We start from the raw sequence: 19,194 nt of genomic DNA on the forward strand, positions 1-19,194 counted from the left end.
AAAGAAAATTCAATAGGTCAGGGAAAACCTTGAAAGTCAGGGAGAATGAAAAGAAAAATTTGCTAGACACCCTGTACATGCACCATTGCGCAGCCCTGAAAATGAAGGGGTAACATACGATACTTTTTACAGCGTTGCCATATTGTACAATACCCGTCATACAACACTGTAATTTAATTTGTAATTTGGCTAAATCTGGAAGCGACACTAGCGATCTTACAACTGCAGTCCTAGCCGGCAAAAGTGGAAAGGACCCCGCACACCTTTAATGGGAAGCTGCCAGAAGCTGCACCATGAAGAAATGTTAATTATGTCATTCGATTCTCCTCAAGATGCTGATTAAAAGTTATAATTGCAGCAACTTTCTACGATGTACCGTTTTCGCAAAAAAACCGCCGAGAAGTTTCAATTGTTCGGCGACGATGAATAAAAAAGAACGAAGCATTTGAGAACAGGCCCGATGTAAATAAGGAAAAAACGTAGCGCTTGTCCGTCTTCTTATCTGGGGTGAACCCGAATTGGTTCCCGTGGCTGTCACCTTTGGTCCGAACTGGTTCCCGGATGAAACAAAACCCTGGTCCGCATTGGTTCCCGATTCAAAATTTTACATGTCCGAATTGGTTCCTGCGAGTGAGTTGGTTTTTTGCAAGAAGCGGCAACTGTGCAAGGCGAGTGGTTGAGGAAACTGCGGTCAAAGAATATATTCAAAATCACGATCGTCAAGGTTTTCCAAAAAAAAAATAGCTTTTAAATGCTTGCTCGTGCAATCTTTGAAGTAGCTTTTTACTAACTTTTCAGGGTATAATTCAGAATTTTATTGACAAATCTTTCCTTTTCTGCTTCTTCTCTTTTGATTTTTATTTTCTGATTTTCATTGTCTTAATATTACTTATAGTTGTCCAGGGAATTAGTCAGGGATTCCACAGCCTACCCTCCTTTATAAAGTCTTGTCTAGTCGGCCGGGGCCTCTCCTCTCCTGAAATGTATATAGAAATCTGGAGCATTTCTTTAAATTCCCTCTTGGATTGCTTACTCTAATTTTCATTTTCACAACATTTTTAACCATGCCTACCTTGCTGGTGGACCGTCCTAAGCCTGTCAAAATGGGAAGGGAAATACTAGCACTTAAGCGTGCCGTGTTGCAATTCTGAATAAAACATTTTTAATTACGAATTCACAGATGGGAACTAATTCGGACACGGGAACCAATACGATCTTCGGAAGTGGGAACCAATACGGAAATGACCGTCATCGGAAATGGGAACCAGTTCGGCCACTTGGGAACCAGTTCGGCCACTTGGGAACCAGTTCGGCCACTTGGGAACCAGTTCGGCCACTTGGGAACCAGTTCGGCCACTTGGGAACCAGTTCGGCTTCGGCTACTTGAGAACCAGTTCGGCCACTTGGGAACCAATTCGGCAATTCCCCTTATCTGTACCTGCCGATTCTAGGGTTTTCCCCCTTCCCCCGCTCTCGACGTGTCCGTTGGAGTTCCCCTGATTTCCTTGTTGACAGACAGCCCCTTGTCAATCGAATACTGAAATGAGGAATTTTTCTGATCTTTTATCGCCGAATAATTTATCTTCGAATCGAATGGCGTAAATGAATTAACGTTCCTTCATGGTGAAGCTTCCCATAAGAGGTGTGCGGGGTCCTTTGGCCTTTTACTCTACTAAACGGGGTATAGCGCAAGTTATATATATATATATAGCATGTTTCGGGGGATATTTACAGGGTGTCCCAAAAGTCCGTACCCCCCCTCGTAACTTTTGAACGGTTAGAGATGGAAAAACGAAACTTTGGGAATGTTTCTATCCTAAAGGAGTCCCTCTTCTAGGGGGATCAAAATTTTTGTCCCCCCCTCAGGGGGGGCGCGGGGGCCCCCAACTTTTTTTCAAATGGTAACCCCTATCTTGTGATACATCACTAGAAAGAACATAAAAAACTAAGAATTTTGGTGCAAACCGCAAATCAATATCTTAACCCGTTTTACAGTTTTAAAAAAAATGAAATTTAAATAGTTTAATTGAATCACCTTAAATTTCGTTTTTTGAACTTTGCTCGAAATTTGGGGACTTGAAAACGCAATGTTGAACTAATTTTGAACTTACTAAGATGATGTTGAGGAAAAGTAAGGGAAAATTGGCTCATTTCGCGAGAATATCGTGTGACCTTTAAAATGACGTATTTGGAGGTTCGAAACCCCCCTTTAAATTAGTTTGAAGGAATTTCTGTGATTTTTACTTGAAAGTGCTTACAATTTGGTGAATTTTTCCGTTTTATTTTTTTCTTCACGATAATTTGAACCGGAGATATGATTTTTTGAAAATAAGTTGAATTTGACCTTTGACCTATCATAACTCGGTCAAAAATTAAGACATTGATTTGCGATTTGCGTCAAAATTCTTAGTTTTTTATGTTCTTTCTAGTGATGTATCACAAGATAGGGGTTACCGTTTGAAAAAAAAAGTTGGGGGCCCCCGCGCCCTCCCTGAGGGGGGGACAAAAATTTTGACCCCCCCTAGAGGATGGATTACGTAGCATGGTGTCAACGATCATGGTGTCAACAAATAGTTTTTCTAAGTTTTTGTTGACACCATGATCATCCAAAAATAAAAAATTCTGACTCTTATGAAACATGATCACGGTGTCAACGATCACGACGTCAACGAAACTTAAAACTTGCCTCTATAACATCTTTCAAATTTCAAGTCTTGTTAAGCGCGGTGTGCATACGCCGTGCTTATTGGCCTGGTTGCGTAAACCCGCGGCTGATGCATGTATCATCACCCATTGAATCGTGGGTAATTTTAAAGCCGTTCCTGTGGCGGGAAGGTAGTTGAAATTATGAATCATCATAGCAAATTAATCAGATCATTTAAACTGTTGGATCACTTGATTTAATCGATCCCGTAGCGAACTGAGTAGACTTTTCATTACTTGATTAGTTGAAATCTATGAATCATTTCGCAATTCCCTCTTTTGTTCAGACCAAACTGCTGTTTAAAATTTTTCCATAAAATTACACGTGCAAGTATGAAGAAACCGTCGTCTTCGGTTCGATTACTTCTAATTGGTCAATATGACTCAATACCTTGATTTGAGCGTTTCTGATTGGTCCATCGTTTGCGGAATGTTACTGTGCATTTAAGATGACTTGCTCCACGACAGCTTATTCAATCCCCCATCAATACTGTAGTCAAATTTAAGTTGTATCATTTACTTCCTTGTATAAAACTTATTTTTAAATAATGGTCAATTGAAGGTGGCGTAAATCGAGTGTTTACATCATATACCTATTTTTAATTGGAGTCAAGGGGTCATTAATAATTTAAAACCCCTTAATCAAATAATTTCGTGTTAGTGGCAGTTCTTGATTTAAAAATGTTGCTCTTGAGAAGCCGCCAGCCGCCATTATCCCACCTCAAATTTTAAAAATGAATATAAAGAAATAATAACCATCGCACAAGGTGGAAAATTGCTCTAGACGACTCGTTATTGACAAAGGAGCCAACATCAGAACTCGATTGATTGATTTAATTCATGAATACGCAAATATTGGATCAGCTCAAATTCCGCGATCGGAATGCATGCTGGGATGAACCTCGAGACGCATGAAAGCATAGCCCACTTATGGCTCACAGCTCAAATCATGGCCATCGAGGTTAACTGCGTTGTGATGTCCCGGCCGTCGTTACTGACGATCAGAGTCTGTTATATGCTATTTTTTCGGCGCTGCGCCTGTAGCGATGAGATGGCCTAGTGGTTAGAACACCAGCTTCTCTCAGTTGATACTTTTCTCCCGGGAAGCGGGAGTTCGAATCCCGCCGGTTACCAGAAATTTTTTATTGATTGTATTGAATGTTTTAGACCATTATTCAATCCCCTATCAATACTGTAGTCAAATTTAAGTTGTATCATTTACTTCCTTGTATACAACTTATTTTTAAATAATGGTCAATTGAAGGTGGCGTAAATCGAGTGTTTACGTCATATGCCTAATTTTAATTGAAGTAAAGGTGTCATTAATCATTTAAAACCCCTTAATCGAATAATTTCGTGTTAGTGGCAGTTCAGATAAAGAATCAACTTGATTATGAATCATGCCGCGCTTATCCAACACCTCGTGTTGGACTTTCCTGCTTGTTTTTCTTGTGCTATTTACTCTAACCTTACCTAACCTAACCCAAATTTACCTAACCTTACCCAACTTCACCTTACAAGACCTGGCCCACTTTCTCAGAGCTTATAACTTTCCCCGACCTTACCCTACAAAACTTTAACCTTACCTGCTTAATCTAACCGTACTATCGACGAATTTAGTTTTGCGCAGAGTCTCTGGTGACTATTTAGCGACGGCGCGGCGCGGCGCGTTGCCTGATAAGGCTCTCATGAAGACGCACTCGTTCCTCTGTGAGTGCGTAGTCACTAACACAGACGCACATAAAACACACACAGAGATTTTCACTCATTCACCGTTAGAATTCACGTTTTTGGCTCTTTGGAATGTAAACAAAGATTCGTAATGACGTATCGCGCATCGATTCCAATTCTCACTTGCCTATCTTGTTCTTGTGATTAGAGCAAGGAAGAAAGGACCTCATTTCAAATTGGCCATTTTCAACCTTGGCCTGATCTTCGAAATATTTTCAAAGTTGATAGAGGATCACCTCCCGAGTCTAAAACACTGACGCTTTTTGAAATCGGACGATCACGGAGGGAGGGGGAGGGGAGTCAAAGTAAAAAAATTAAACTCGCATATCTCACTAACGCTTTGGCGTAGAGAGATGATATTGGTCTCAAAATTTAGAGGAAACCACCAGCTTTCAGGCAATGATTACAAAATTAGTCCATTTTGGAAATTTCATCCATTGTTGCCACGTTGCCGTAGTTCAAATGTTCAGTTTTTCACCTTTTTAGCTGTGACGTTGAAGGAATCGCACAAAAAGTAATCTAACTATTTTTTGATGAGATTAGACCGTTTAAGCTTTAAAACAAACACAAGTTCATTCTGGGGAAACAAGTTGGAGGAGAGATATGATTTTTCAAAGTGGATACGGTACAATTGAACTTGGTTTGTTCCGAGTCCCAAGATCACCAAATACCCCAAAACCAATCACGAATTGCAAGGTTGTGCATTTTTATACCCCATTACAGCTCATACCCGAAGAAAATTATTAAAAAAGAACAAAATATCGAGACATATGAATGTTACAGGACTAGCCTCAGCTGACGCTAGCTGCATCAACAAAAAATCATGACTCTTTTTCAAATCGTTTCTCTAGGATGGAGTTAAATTTAAAAAGCTCAAATGGTACGCTTTTATTTGCAATTCCTCTGTTTTCCTCTTATTTCTACCCAGCGAACCGTTTAAGGTAAACATAACTTTTTTTATGATCGAAAACTTTGATTCCCCTGTATCCATTGCATATTAATCATTTATCCTGATCTTGTCATTTTTGACGAATGATTTTATCTAGGAGTGACCTATAAAGGCACCGCCCCAGCTAAAAATTAGAAAATTTGAACTACGGCAACGTGACAACAACGGATGACATTTTCGGTCAATTGACCAATTCGGTCATCATTGTCTGAAAGCTGGTGGTTTCCTCTATATTTTGAGACTAAGATCATCGCTTTACGACAAACCGTTCACGGGATATGCGAGTTGAAATATTTATCTTTGAATCCCTTTCCAGAGGAAAAGAAAGACGGATAGAGATCCGTACTTGTTTGATTTCAAAAATCGTCGGTGTTTTGACTCGGAAAATGATCCTTTATCGTCCCTGAAAGTATTTCGAAGATCAGGGCGAGGTTGGAAATGACCGCTTTTGAATAAGGCCTTTTGATGACTGTTTTACCACCATTTTTCTCCATTTTATCGAAAGACTACTGCATGAAATATTCCTGCAATTCTGCGGGAAGTTAATATCGTAATATCATAAACAGATTTTTAATTTCACCTTTGCCCCGCATTAAAAAAATTTCCAGCAAAATTGATGATAATCAGAAATAGCTAGTGATTGTCAGTAAAAGAGAGTAAGTAACAGTTAGCAAATTGGAGTAGAAATATAATGTCATTTAGTCCAGTAGATCAACTTTTCATCCATCTATCCTCACAAAATGGCACTATTAGGTGAATGTTTCCATTTAATCCATAGTTTTTCTCACTTGTCAGCAAAGCGGAGTATAGGAAACTTGGAATCGATGTCTCTCGGTTGCGAGGTTTCAAAATGTTCAGTCTTATTTAATTTTTTCCCTCGGATGGAAAAAAAGTATCTTGGATCCATAGTCCAGACTCTTAAAAGATTGGACAAGAAAAATACTCTTGATTCAATCGGATTTTTCTTTGAAACGAGCGCTCAGCATCTTAATTCAAGCGGATTTCTTTTTTGTTCAAGCAAAAATCCGATTGTTTCGAGAGTATTTTTTAAGAGTCTGGACTCCGGATCTAAGAGACTTTTTTCTAAAGTAGGTAAACGAGTTTCTATCATCGTCTGCGCTTTTCATAGATACTTCCTCAAATATAAAAATTACGTCGAATTGTGTTTTAATCGAGAAATGGCAGGAATTCTGTAAAGTCGCTAACTTAATAACGAGTCCTTTTCTTCAATCCAAAAAATGAATCAACAAAGATTCCAGAAAGGTAAGAAAACGCTTAGTTTCTTGTTTGGACACGGAAAGTCTAAAATTAATCGAATTTTTCAGAACTTTTTTAGGACTGTTTCTTTCCTCCCTCCATTTCTTTTGGTATCATTGAGAAAAGGTGAAGAATAATTCATTTTCGAGTGAAGTCCTTTTACGAGTCTCCTACATGGAATTTAACAACTAAAACAAACATTCCCAACTTATAACAGATAAAATATTATTAAAAAATGACATGCAGATCCTCCGTTCAAATAGTTTACACTTATGCGATGCCATGACGAAGGTTTTACTCCTCGCAGATCAGAAATGAGACACAAATTCAAGGATTACAATAAATTCAAAATTAGGCGTTAAAAATACATTTCCCCAAATATTTTGTAGCTACTGCCAGAATAAGTAGACGGTTTCCGAATCGTAAAAAATGAAACGCAGATGGACTCAAAGCTGCCTGTCTTGCATAACTTAGGTGTGCAAATGAGTTTTCTTCTTTTTCTTCCTCTGAACAGACGTCAGGAAGTTTATGGTTAATCCATATGCAATTTAGCGCTGAGTTCAATTAGGACCATAGCTTCTCTCCATCACTTTTAGGGAAACCAAAGTTTTCCTTAAAAACGGGCCGTTTAGAGGAACCAGGCCCAGATAGGCCCTAAGGCCGATCTGCCACTGGCAGATACGCTTCCACGGCGCCCCTATGCACCCCTGTGACGGATAGCAAAATAAGAGGAGAAAAAAAATATGATGAAACCTTAACATTAACTCATATCAAATTTCAAAAATAAGAGGCATCTACACGCGATACAACTATTCGTGCTAGATGGATGTCCACATTGCACATGAAAAATTAAAAGCGCGGTGGCGTGAGTCGTGAGGCGTGAATTCGCAATATGCTCTTCTCTAGGCTGTTAGTCAGATCCGAGAGAGAACTTAAAAAGCGAGGCCGGATTACGTTTTTCCTACCTTCGGCTGTGTTGCTCACGTAGCCTTTGAAGCACCACTACAAGTGAGACAAACGAAACCAACACAATAAGGAAATGGAGCAAGGGAAAGGATGTGCGTTGGTGACGGCGCAGAGATACGACTATTCGTGCTTGATGGATGTCCGTGTTGTATTTGCAAAATTGAAGGCGCAATGGCCCGGGGCATGAGCTCGCAATGCTCCGCTATGTCCTGCCAATGAGGTGTCGCTCAGATTCGGGAGAAAAGTTAAAAAAGAGGCCCAAATAGGTCCCTCCTTTCTTCGACTGTGTTGATACTTGATTCTTTTTTGGAATGATTTGCAGACCAACATCTAAAGCTCGCGTGAACTGGCCCCATCCGATCTGCGGGGCAGGTTTTGTTAGGAAGCCTCGCAATTTGACCCGGCTACAGCATTTAAGGGTTAATAAAAATATAATGGGTCTGTTGCATGCAAGAGATACAGCCGTGCGAATAGACTTTTTAGAGGTTAAATGACACGAAAATTACGATGGTCACATTAAAAAAGTCTGAAATACACTCCTTACTGCGCAATTTGCGTTGTTAGGAACGCGGTTTTTCAAATTTCCCGCGTCTGCGGGCAGTTTTCTAACGGAAACAATTAATGGCAACTCGCGGCTATTTCCGGTCAACTAAAACTGAAAACATAACCTAAAAATCGGAGCTCGTGATATCGTGAAATGAAATGTAGAAGGACTGTGTTGGATATTTAAAAGTTGATCGATTTGGTTACCGCATAAAGCGTATATGGACCACTATGAGAGATCACGTTGGGTTTGTAAACAAACTGAAGGAAAAAATAACAACAACAACAACGACTCGGCATCTTCCGGAAATCACCGAGCCCGGCGTTTGCTCGTTTCCGGTGATTAGAAAACTGCCCCCAGACGCGGGAAATTTGAAAAAGCGCGTTCCTAACAACGCAAATTGCGCAGTTAGGAGTGTATTTCAGACTTTTTTAATGTGACCATCGTAATTTTCGTGTCATTTAACCTCTAAAAAATCTATTCGCGCGGCTGTATCTCTTGCATGCAACAGGCCCATTAAAATGACTGCACCTTCCTCGCAAAAAGTCAGGATTCAACATTGGATCCAAAATAGGCCATTCAGTCTGTGAATTTCAATAAAATTTGGTTATGCTTTCTCACAAAGTTAGGCTCCAATTGTTCGGTCACGTCTGAAAACATTCTAATTTCCAACAAAATTATTGCTGAATGGGTCTTCCTGCTGTAGATATCTGATGCATTTAATTGATTTGTTCCTATCTCTCTTTTTTTACTTGCCTTACTGAACACCTTGTCCTTTGCCAGACTCAACACTCTTTTTCCCTCTTTGCTCTTTTTCCCTCTTTGCTCTTTTTCCCTCTCTCTCTCTCCTTCAAAATTTCACCTTGTTCTCACTAGATTGCATGTTTCATTTTCCGATCGAGGAAGCTAAAAAGATCTTTCCAGCTGACATGTCTCTTGGGTTCATCATTTTCAGACTTTTAGTGTTTAAAAGCAGTATTTTAGGTGGCCAGATCTGCCTCGGTTTCTCTAGAAATAACGGAGCTTGGATGCGTCTAGTAGCTGTGATTTGTTCTCTTTTTTTTCGTTTCACAAGTCTATCGGTTACTTTAACACGTTCAATTTTAAACAATTTTCTCTGGGGGTGTATCTCCCCGGGAAATATAATACGACACCCCCTTAACCGGCCAAGGGTCCATGCTCTTAGATGTGAGCCAGTCCGTCCATGCGAGGAACGTTTAATTTCACGAGGGAATTGGTGTCCGATTGAAATGAATAAGGTAATTTTTGGATCTAGTAACTAAAAATACAAAAGGATACAGGTATTGCATGTCCAACGAATGTCTCTCACTTTGTCAAATAACAATGCTTTTCCAGTCAAATGACATTATGCGCTTGTGAAGCCCCATGTGGAACGCATCCTTTTGTTTTTCGTCCGAAAGAACGGAAAAATTATTTTATCTAGGTCCTTAATGGAGGACCTTCCACTAACTATATGTTTGCTGCTAAATCAGAGAATGGCCATGTTTTTTTTTATATACCTCTGACCAATATTTTGGAAATCCGAATGTTTATACAAATGCGTATTTTTGGCATCTGAATAAGGGTTTTTTTCGTTGCAAACTCGATCTTTCGGAAAATTAGTGGGTTGTGGAAAAAACAAAGGTCAATTCGAGGTCCGAAGCAAAAAATAAGATATAGTAGCCGAATTATAGCTATCTGATTAAAATGATTTTCTGTCCTTCCGGACTCAAAACAACAGATCAGTTCTATATAGAATTCGTGGGTGGATAATGCCATTTTGACCGGAAAACCTCGTTATCAGAAAAAGGGAGGCATGTTTTTTGGACATGCGGTATGCGATACATGTCTGGCTACTCGTAGTGTCTATGTATCTTTGACTTCTAAATTCAAGAATCACTTCGGTTTATCTCGAGCATGCATTAAACTTCCAGAAAATCAAATTTTCCTATGAAAATTTATTTTTAAATAATCCCAATTCGCCTGGAAAATGGCAGAGACGGGGACAAACCGAGGTCATACTTGGACCCAGGGCTGAATATTACACGAGAATTCGCTAATGAATCATTAATTTTTTTTCGTTGCATACTTGTGTGTAATCTTTCATATTCAACAGCGGATCAGTTTTGCGTCATTTTCAAACTTCCTGCGCGAAAAAGTATATCCTGAACTAAACAGTCCTTTGGAACAAGGGTGTGTGCTCAAAAAAATAGTTCCGCAGAAATCGCATTTGAAAGTTCAGAAATGTATAGCGCTGGTGCTAGCCAATATCTTCGCACGAAATTTAATTAGTTTGATAGAACAAGTCTTTGAGAGTATACTTGCAAAAACGGAACATTGTGACTACATTCCCCGATGATCCCTACAAGATAACGTGGCTCGTTGTGTAAAAGGGGGGGGGGGGGGCAGGACGTTTTAGTATACTATGTATATTTCCTGAAACTAGGAAGAATCCAGTTTCAGAAAACGCGTTCTCCCGAAAAAGGGCGGATGCGCGCATACGCCTTTGTCCCAAAGAACTCCATGTAACCTGCCGCCTGCGGCGTCTAGAAGAAAAAATCAGTTGCACCTCATGAAATTTTAGCTCTATTTTCGAGTGACCGCGGCGTTGCGCTGTCTATTATAGTTTGCACTTATATAGATGCTTGTCTGAGGGAAATTTCTTGAAAAAGTAGCAGATTTGTCAATTGTTCATGTGCCTCCGTTTTCCTCGTTGGCATGAGATGAGATAGGTCCAGTCAGTGCCCGATATCTCCGAAACGCGCCACGCCGCGCTGCGCCTCGTCGCACAGTGTACATTTGATTTGGAGCGGCCTATGCGCAAAACTAAATTCGTCGATAGTACATGTCCTGACCTAAACTAACCTAATCCAAGTATACGTGACTCAGACCTATCCTGTACACTCAATTTTTTAATTTTACTCATAAGGAAGATATTTTTCTGTTCGTTGACACCGTGATCGTTGACACCATGCTCAGGGCCCATTTTTGCGTTTTACTGCCTGAGCACGACGTCAACAATCGTTGACTCCATGATCAGATTTTTGGTTTGTTGACACCATGATCGTTGCCACCATGCAACGTTACCAGAGGATGGACCCCTTTAAGATAGAAACATTCCCAAAGTTTCGTTTTTCTATCTCTAACCGTTCAAAAGTTACGAGGGGGGTACGGACTTTTGGGACACCCCTGTATATATATATATATATATATATATATATATATATATATATATATATCACAAAACACGGGAGTTAACGCAATTCTTGAGTGCGGGCTCTATCGAAGTCGTGTTTCTGAAGCTCTACAATGTACCTGTTCACATTCAAGTTCTCCTCTGTACTATTTCGGTGTAAGTGCAAAAATATTTTCTATCTTTCTTTTCTTTTCTTTCTCTACGGTTCAGGTTTTTTCTTCTTTTTAGTTCCGTCGCGTCCGTTTTTTTCTTCTTCTTAATGTGCCCGTTACCCAACTGGCTCACTGCAAAACGTCCGGCGCGCGAATTAAATTTTAACTTTCCAAGAAAGGCTTTTTAAAAAAAATATTTATTTGATCACAATACAGATATAAGTTTCTAACAACTGAGAACAACTCCCGCTCGATGCGAGAATTAAAATCTACTGGCTTACTGTCTATCGTTTTCTTATATATCATCTTATCTATTAAATATCACTTATAACTCTAAGTCCATATTTTATCAGGGTTATTACTAATCATAAGACTAAAGGTCATTAGCTATCAGTCCGACTGTTATCTCGAGGCCAGAGGTCGTTAGTTATCGGAGATTAACCTTTAATCTTATTTGATGTCCCCATTCCTAATTGTACTGAAAAGATATGAATGACTTAACTAGTTAATATATATAATTAAGATATCATTAAGATATGTAACACGCGCCCGGCGCCAGACCATCTGCAGACTGAATCTGTTTTTTCCTGAAAATTAACCTTGTGATGGCAGGTTTACTTTCTTCTAAACTTCTTTATCGGTATGTATTTATGTATCCTCATTTTCTTCCTTGTAAGCTCTGGTTTGAATTGATTTGTCCTCTCTTCTCTTCCCCTTCCTTCCTTATTTTTTCCTTTTCCATTACTGCTCCGTCCTTTTCTTTCTTTCTCTCTCTCCCCCCCCTCCCTCTCCCCCCCCTCCCTCTCTCCCCCCCTCTCTCCCTCTCTCTTGCGGCGCCCTCAGAAGTTAACACCCATGTTCCGTGCATACCGCCATGCCGTGTGTCTTAAACCTGTTTTCTCTGTTTTCAGAAAAAATCAACACCTAGAAATTGATGAGGAACAATGGTAACTTTTTTTTTTAACTATATTCATTTCATGTTAATAATCGCACATACGCACATAAATAGGTTACGTTCTAATTTACTGTCACAAAACAGCCCTCTTGAAAGTGTGAAGTGCCCATTAGCTGTTTGGATGGTGGTGGGGGGGGGGGGGGCTTATGAAGAGTAAATTAATCCAATCTGCCTCCGAGCCTAATCCATCAAAAATGGGCCTGGGGAGAATTGTCCAAATTTTTTATTTTTTCCCTAATAAATAAAGAAATCTTAGAACAATTACTTTTTAGGATGAAATAGATTTAAGAAATATGTGGTCCCAATTTCTCTGCAGATTAAAAGCACAGGAATCAAGTCTGGAAATGCTTAACCCTCAACATGCTGCTAGGTCTCAAGTGAACACTTTGCACCCCTGGGCTCGGCCCGGCAGATTACACACAAAAAAACTTCTTCGACGCAAATTAATTTTCATTATTTGTTGAAACGTATTATTTATATATTAATTTATGCACCGGATTAGCCAGGGTGTCGGGGACGCTGGGGTGCTGTAGCATCCTAGGCCTTTGACCCCACGGACCCCTGGGCGATTTTTTGTTTTTTTATCACTGTATATATATATATTTTTATAATTCTTCTAAAATTTAAGTTATTGAATTGGAAAAGCTCTGAGATAGGATTTTGGGGGTCATTGGCCCGCCGAAACCCCAAGACCAAGATTTCAACTGATCATCAAATGCGAGAGAATTTTTTCTAAATTTTGAATAATTCAAAATCGACCTCAAGCTTCCATGTTATGAGATCTTATTGAAGCTCAACTTATTCTGTTACTCGAGAGGAACTGCTATGGGCGAAGATAGGAGGTAGGTGGGGAGCCTTGTTCTCTCCAGAAATCTACTCGACCTCTCCCAAGAAATGTGAAAAATCGCTGGAATTTTGTGAAATTAAAGAAAATGAAGTATATGTTCTAATGATGTTTGTATCTTAGAAAAAATAAAAAAATGTATACGTGTAGCTAACAAAAAATTTTGCATAAAAATAAAATTAGTCAATTTACCGGCAAAAAATGAAATTTTACTTATCAGAGGAATAAAGTTTCATGTGGCATAAGAGGAAACTTAACTGGGTGAAATTATACTTTGCATCTCTGATCAGGACTGGATAACTTTATCGTGGGGGGGGGGGGGGGGAGCGAGCTAAATGAGATAAATGGACGGATGAAGCTTTTTTAAATTTTATTGGGGGGGGGGGGGGGAGATTCAGGAAATAGTCGAAGGGAGAGGCAAACTCTTTGAAGGGGAATATAAAATTTAAGGTCCTAGATCCAGAATGTGGGATCAAAATCCGGTGCAGAAAGGTAGAATCTATTGGGGGGGGGGGGGGCAAACTTTTGGACGAAATGCGGGGTAGGCTTAATTTTACCTAGAAATGAGGAAGTAAAAATCAATGAGAGGGGAAAATATCCTCATGATAAATCAGGTAAAATAAAAAATTATATGAAATTTCCTTGAGGCAAAAAAACCCCCATTCTTTTCAAAATCAAGAAGTTCCTCGCACGTAAAACTCGTAATGCACATCACCGAGTCAGCGTGGCGCCCGTGGCGCCGGCGCCTAGCGCCGGCGAAAGGAAATAACGAGGGAGAATAAGCGTCAAGTGACTACCGCAGTGCTGCGTCAGCCCAGTTCAAGATCCATCCATATAGGTCAGTCATTGCGCAGATTTCCCCGCTCGGGGTAAGCCCCTTTCCATTGGCTCGTGACGTCAACATTACTGCCGCGAAAACCAGAAAAGTCGGAAACAATGCTTTTCTTATGGGAGAAAGTAAATTTTTCTTAATGAATCATTTAAATTTCTTACTTTTAAATCCTTTGAAACTTTCTGTGTGTCGAAAAGAACGTTTAGACATTAGCATTCAGGGTTTCGATTTTGCCGAATTAGTGTTCTTTCATTTTTACAGTTTACTCTGCATCATCCATTTTTACACGCGAATCTATACCACTAGATGGCCTGTTACATCGCTGACTTCAAAAATTATTTAAAAATATAAAAACGCAAATTCAGCTAAATTGAAACCTTGGACGCAAATGTCTAAACGTTCCTTCCGACACTCAAAAGTTCCAAACGATTTGAAAGTAAGAAATTTAAATGATTCGTTAAGAAAAATTTGCTTTCTCCCGTAAGAAAAGCATTGTTTCCGACATTACTGGTTTTCGCGGCAGTAATGCTGACGTCATGCGCAGAAGATTCTCATTTCGGTTTCGGGAATGACTGACCTATATGGATGGATCTTGGCCCAGTTGAAAATCTGAAAGCAGCGAGGTGCTCCGAATTGACGCGGCGCAGGTGACGGAAATAAAAAAAAAAAAAGGTTGCAATTGGAAAACAGTTAGTTGGGGAAAACAGCTGAGTGGCGCGACGCCGCGCGCCAGTATGCAAGCAGAATTCGAAAGTAACAACGGCAACAAGGCAACGTGACGGTTAGACAAGGATAGGCTAGTCTCACTCGCACCCACGGGTTAGCATAGGCCCCAACTCCGTTTAGCTTCGTTTGACTTTATTTTTCAAGATTTTTGCTTTATTTTTTTCAAAACGTATACATAATGTATGCTGCTACACGGATGGTTCTTTATTTTTTGAAAAAAATGTGACACATCTGAGAAAATAACTAAACAAGAATCGGTTTTCTTTACCTTTCTCTGCCTCTTTTGTTAGAAGTAGGAGTTACTGCCAATCGCTTTTCAACCCTCTCTTTTTGACTAATATGTGTCTCAACAATAGAGGGATTGGGAAAATTATCATTATAATTAGTATCCGTTTCAGTAACACTCTTATCACCGTTGATACTGGTTTCCTCTGTAATTTTCCTTCTCTTGAAGATGGAATCATTATCATGTGCGCTTCTTCCTTTTCTTTTCCGAGGATATTTCCTCAAACTTGAAACAGATCTAAAACCAAAAAATAAGAGACCAAACTTAGCACTGTCGAACAGAGAAATATAGAAAATTGCAGAGAGCGTAACTGAATTTAGCAATTTGGTCAAAGTATGGGCCTACAAAAGAGGAAAACCTGGCGTATAAAGAAATCAATCTATTCTCTTGATCTAATATAACCATGGCACCTAAAAAGTGGGAGCTGATTTTCTGCAAGCTTGCCAATATGAGTTTAGGCTCCAAAAATGAGTGATATACTTAATTTTAACCATGCTCTAAAAAATATGATGTAACTGGCAGGAAACGCATGGTTTAAGAAAGTTTTTTTTTTCACAAAGCTGAAGGATGCAACCTCAAATTTTTTTTTAAAAAAAAGACCCTTCCGTTAGCTTCAAAAAGAGGCCAATGTAAAACTTTTCCGCACTATTATGTTTTGATTCTTAAAAGAACTGTTTTTTTGCCCAACCTAGTAATACACTCCCTCTATTGCTCGGAGCTTTTGAAAAGTATTCCTCTGAAAAGGAAGGAAAATCAGGGTTTTAATCAAGAGTTGGCATTGATAGATCCTCTGTATAAAATTTAGAATATGTAAGTAAATCAATAAATAGGTTTGTACATTTTTATCATTGAATTTGTTGGTGTAAAAATGACTGTAATCAATAAATCCCCTATTGAAGGAAATGGACCTCAAAATTTTTCTCACGCCAGTGCTCTAATAAAAATCATCGGATAAATTATCCATGCTGCAGTATGAAATTGCAGAAGTACAACTTCTGATTGGTTCCCTGTGTTATCTATGTCCAAAAATGAAATAGAATTTTCGGTTGCAGGCAATTTAACACTAGGTCAAATTTTAAAGAGGGGAAAAGCATGAAATTCACACGAATCAAACCGATTACAATAGTGAAGATGGTGAAAAGTAATTTCATTATTTGAATTTAATGTGAAATTTCTTCAAGACCTTAGCAAAAAATTCACTTTGAAAAAGAAAAGTGTTGAAATTTCTTACTTCTCCCCAGCTATGATTTGCTTTGCTGCATCCTGATCAAGTTCATCAAGGATTTTTCTATTCCTGCGAATAACTCGGCGAATTCTAGTTCGGGGTGTTCCAACAGGCTCCATATTTGCACTTGACATGCTGGGCAATGAAGGATCATCTTCTTTACTTGTCTTTTGCAATCTGGAATCAAAGTTCAAGAATTAAAGTTCGTGCTGCATGATAGGTGTGAAAAAAGATAATGGATGAATTTATTATATTTGAAGACAGCACTGCTGGGCGTTACTTGCCTGCTTATTACTCGCATTACTAGTACCACATTAGTATTCTCATGAAATGTAATCCCTTATATCACATATGAGCCATTTTGTATGCACAAAGCATGTTTGTTTACTCTACTCCTTTGTTTTTTCTACAGAACAATAATTTGTCCTTTTGAAGCAGGTAATCTGCTCATTTTGTTAATCTCCTTGCTGTTCCTTTTTCAATAGCATATATTTGATGTACAATTCGGGGAGGTACCTTGTTACACTTAATATAATGACTGAGTGAAAATTAATGCTGGCTAAAAATACGCTGAATCTCTGTGTTCGAAAACGACCCATGTCGGAACAATGAAAGTTTTCAGGAAACTATGAAAACTGTGTGACAGGCCCCCCAATGAGTGTTTTTTTGCAGGAAAATGGAAATCTTAAAGAACCTGGTTTGGGTCGTTTTTGAACAGAGAGATGCATATGTTGCCAATTTTATTTTGTCGGAAATTTTTTGGAACTCCTCAATTTTAATCATATTCATTTGCTTACCTTACAGACGAAGCTGGATCGGTTTCTTTGGATGGAAGATTTATTGATGGGACTGCTCCCTTTTTGAGTTTCTGCCCCTTCACAGGCGTATATCCAGTTTTATAAGCAGTTTTTTTTTTTCACGAAGTCAGCTTCTGTAAAATGCTTGGAGCATATCTGCACTGTAAAAGGAGGAAAGTGTTAAAGATTGTTTGAAATCTCATTGAGACCCTAAATGTAAACTAGAGACATAAATATCATACATGTAAGAATGAGTGTTCACTGTATAAAACTAGATTCATAGGAATACATGATTGATCTTGGAAATAGTGGCCAATTATTCAAAACCTTCTTGTAAATACATTTCCATATTTTTTAAAGCAATACTTTGGTATCATATTTCTTAAAACCTTCCACTGTTAATCCCTTCTTCCAAACATAAAGAGAGGTGCATGAAAGGGAGGCATCAGAATGGTGGCAACAGTGTCACAATCCTGATGCTTCCCACTCAATGCCAAAGTTCATCATCAGTTTGATTTCTTTCCTTCACGGAAAAGTAAATATAATTTTTCCCCTTGGAATTTCCTGTCATGTGAGTGAGAGGAGCGAATGAAATCAACCAAAAATTTTGATAAAAATTGTTCATTTGTTTTCCTTTGTCGAAAGAAAGCATGAGGGAAAAATGGAAGCGGCACAATCTGAGATATGCATTTATGAACTTTAGTTATGGAGGGCACGTTCAGAAGTTATAATTATAACAGCATGCTGAACTTACTTCGCCCCTTCAGTAAATCTATTTAGCAAGTAGTTTGGGCAGGTGAACTAGAATTCAGGGGCTTCGATAGCAAGGTGCATAAGTGATGTCTTTGAAAAAATTGAGATATTAATTATTTCAACAAAAACTAATCTTGATTTTTATTTTTTGAACAGTTCACGACTAAAATCCAAGTTGAAAGCATCCAAAAGTGATTTCAACTTCATTTCTGCCGTAGGGGCACATGTAATTTTGAACTTTTAAACACATATTTCTTGAAGAAGCAAAAATTGCACTTATGCGCCTTGTCCGTGGAGCCCTCAATCGCTGTTGGAAGTGAAACGACTCAATAAATTGCTGAGAAGAAGAATCTTCCATCCTCTACGTTTGTTATTAAGGAGGCCACTTAACATTATGGCTTAAAGTTCCCCAATATAAGGGTCTGAGCGACATGAAAGTGTCACGCAAAGCTGTGAAGAATAATTACAGTTCGCCCTCTTAGCTTGGCAGCAGAGTGTTCTATTCTGACTTGCACTGAGATTTCAATAAGCAGCAAAGGATGGCACAGTTTTGACAACATGTTTTCATCTGCATGGAGAAGCCACAAATCAACTACTTAAATTTTCACTATTATTTCATTAATTGTTTCTGCATAAAATTGAACCCTTTACTTACTAGAGACCTCCTAATGATGATCCTGCCTAGTAGATTCTCATGACTGAGGTATGTAGGAGTTACTGATGGTTCCATAACAAATTTACTATGTAATATTTGGATGATTCTTACCATTCTTGAGTTGATTTTCGTTTAATCCACATAATCCACACGCTTTGATCCATCTCTGTTTGATTGCTTTATCTTTAGCTGGTAACACATGGAATTTTACACCAGTTTGTCTTTGCCTAGAATCACTTCTACAAATTTTAACTGCACATCTAACCATTTTCAAAAAATTTCTCATTCACTGTCACTTCAAACATTTTCACGTGGGTCAGGAAGACCGAAGTAAGCAAGCAGAAACCTTTTTCCCCCTTATTTTTTTTTTTTGAGGGGGGGCAACTCAGCATTAGCGGTTTTGATTGATGCATCCATCACGGTAGATTCTGCGCAAGTGCGCGTAAGGTTTGCCGCAAAGAGCTTGATGCAGAAACGGCTTTTTTCGCCCCCCCCTCTGGAAGTTCTTCAGACTTTGTCTATTGATTACTCATACTTGAGCGCTTCTTTTCCCAAATTTTCAGACCCCCAAAAAATTTTGGGGGGGAGCTAGGGGGGGTGGAAGTCAAAACCTATGAACCTCG

At 39.0% G+C, this 19,194-nt stretch overlaps 1 protein-coding gene across 7 annotated transcripts in view; it reads left to right on the forward strand.

Moving 5' to 3' along the window:
• Positions 1-17,526, forward strand: part of LOC109031418 (uncharacterized) — a 100,539-nt gene extending 83,013 nt beyond the window's left edge. For 3 of the 7 annotated variants that reach the window (XM_019042911.2, XM_072302792.1, XM_072302789.1), the window contains one exon: positions 17,171-17,526. In XM_019042911.2, coding sequence (XP_018898456.2) covers positions 17,171-17,268 — 98 coding nt within the window. In that variant the 3' untranslated portion in view covers positions 17,269-17,526. Of the gene's footprint in view, positions 1-12,409; positions 12,446-15,833; positions 15,952-17,170 lie in introns of all 7 variants that reach the window. The other 4 variants (XR_002008799.2, XR_002008800.2, XM_019042915.2 and 1 more) reach the window with 2 other exon arrangements.
• Positions 17,527-19,194: the final 1,668 nt, after the last annotated feature.

The sequence above is a fragment of the Bemisia tabaci genome, chromosome 7, assembly GCF_918797505.1.
Source record: "Bemisia tabaci chromosome 7, PGI_BMITA_v3".
Taxonomy (NCBI): Eukaryota; Metazoa; Arthropoda; class Insecta; order Hemiptera; family Aleyrodidae; genus Bemisia; species Bemisia tabaci.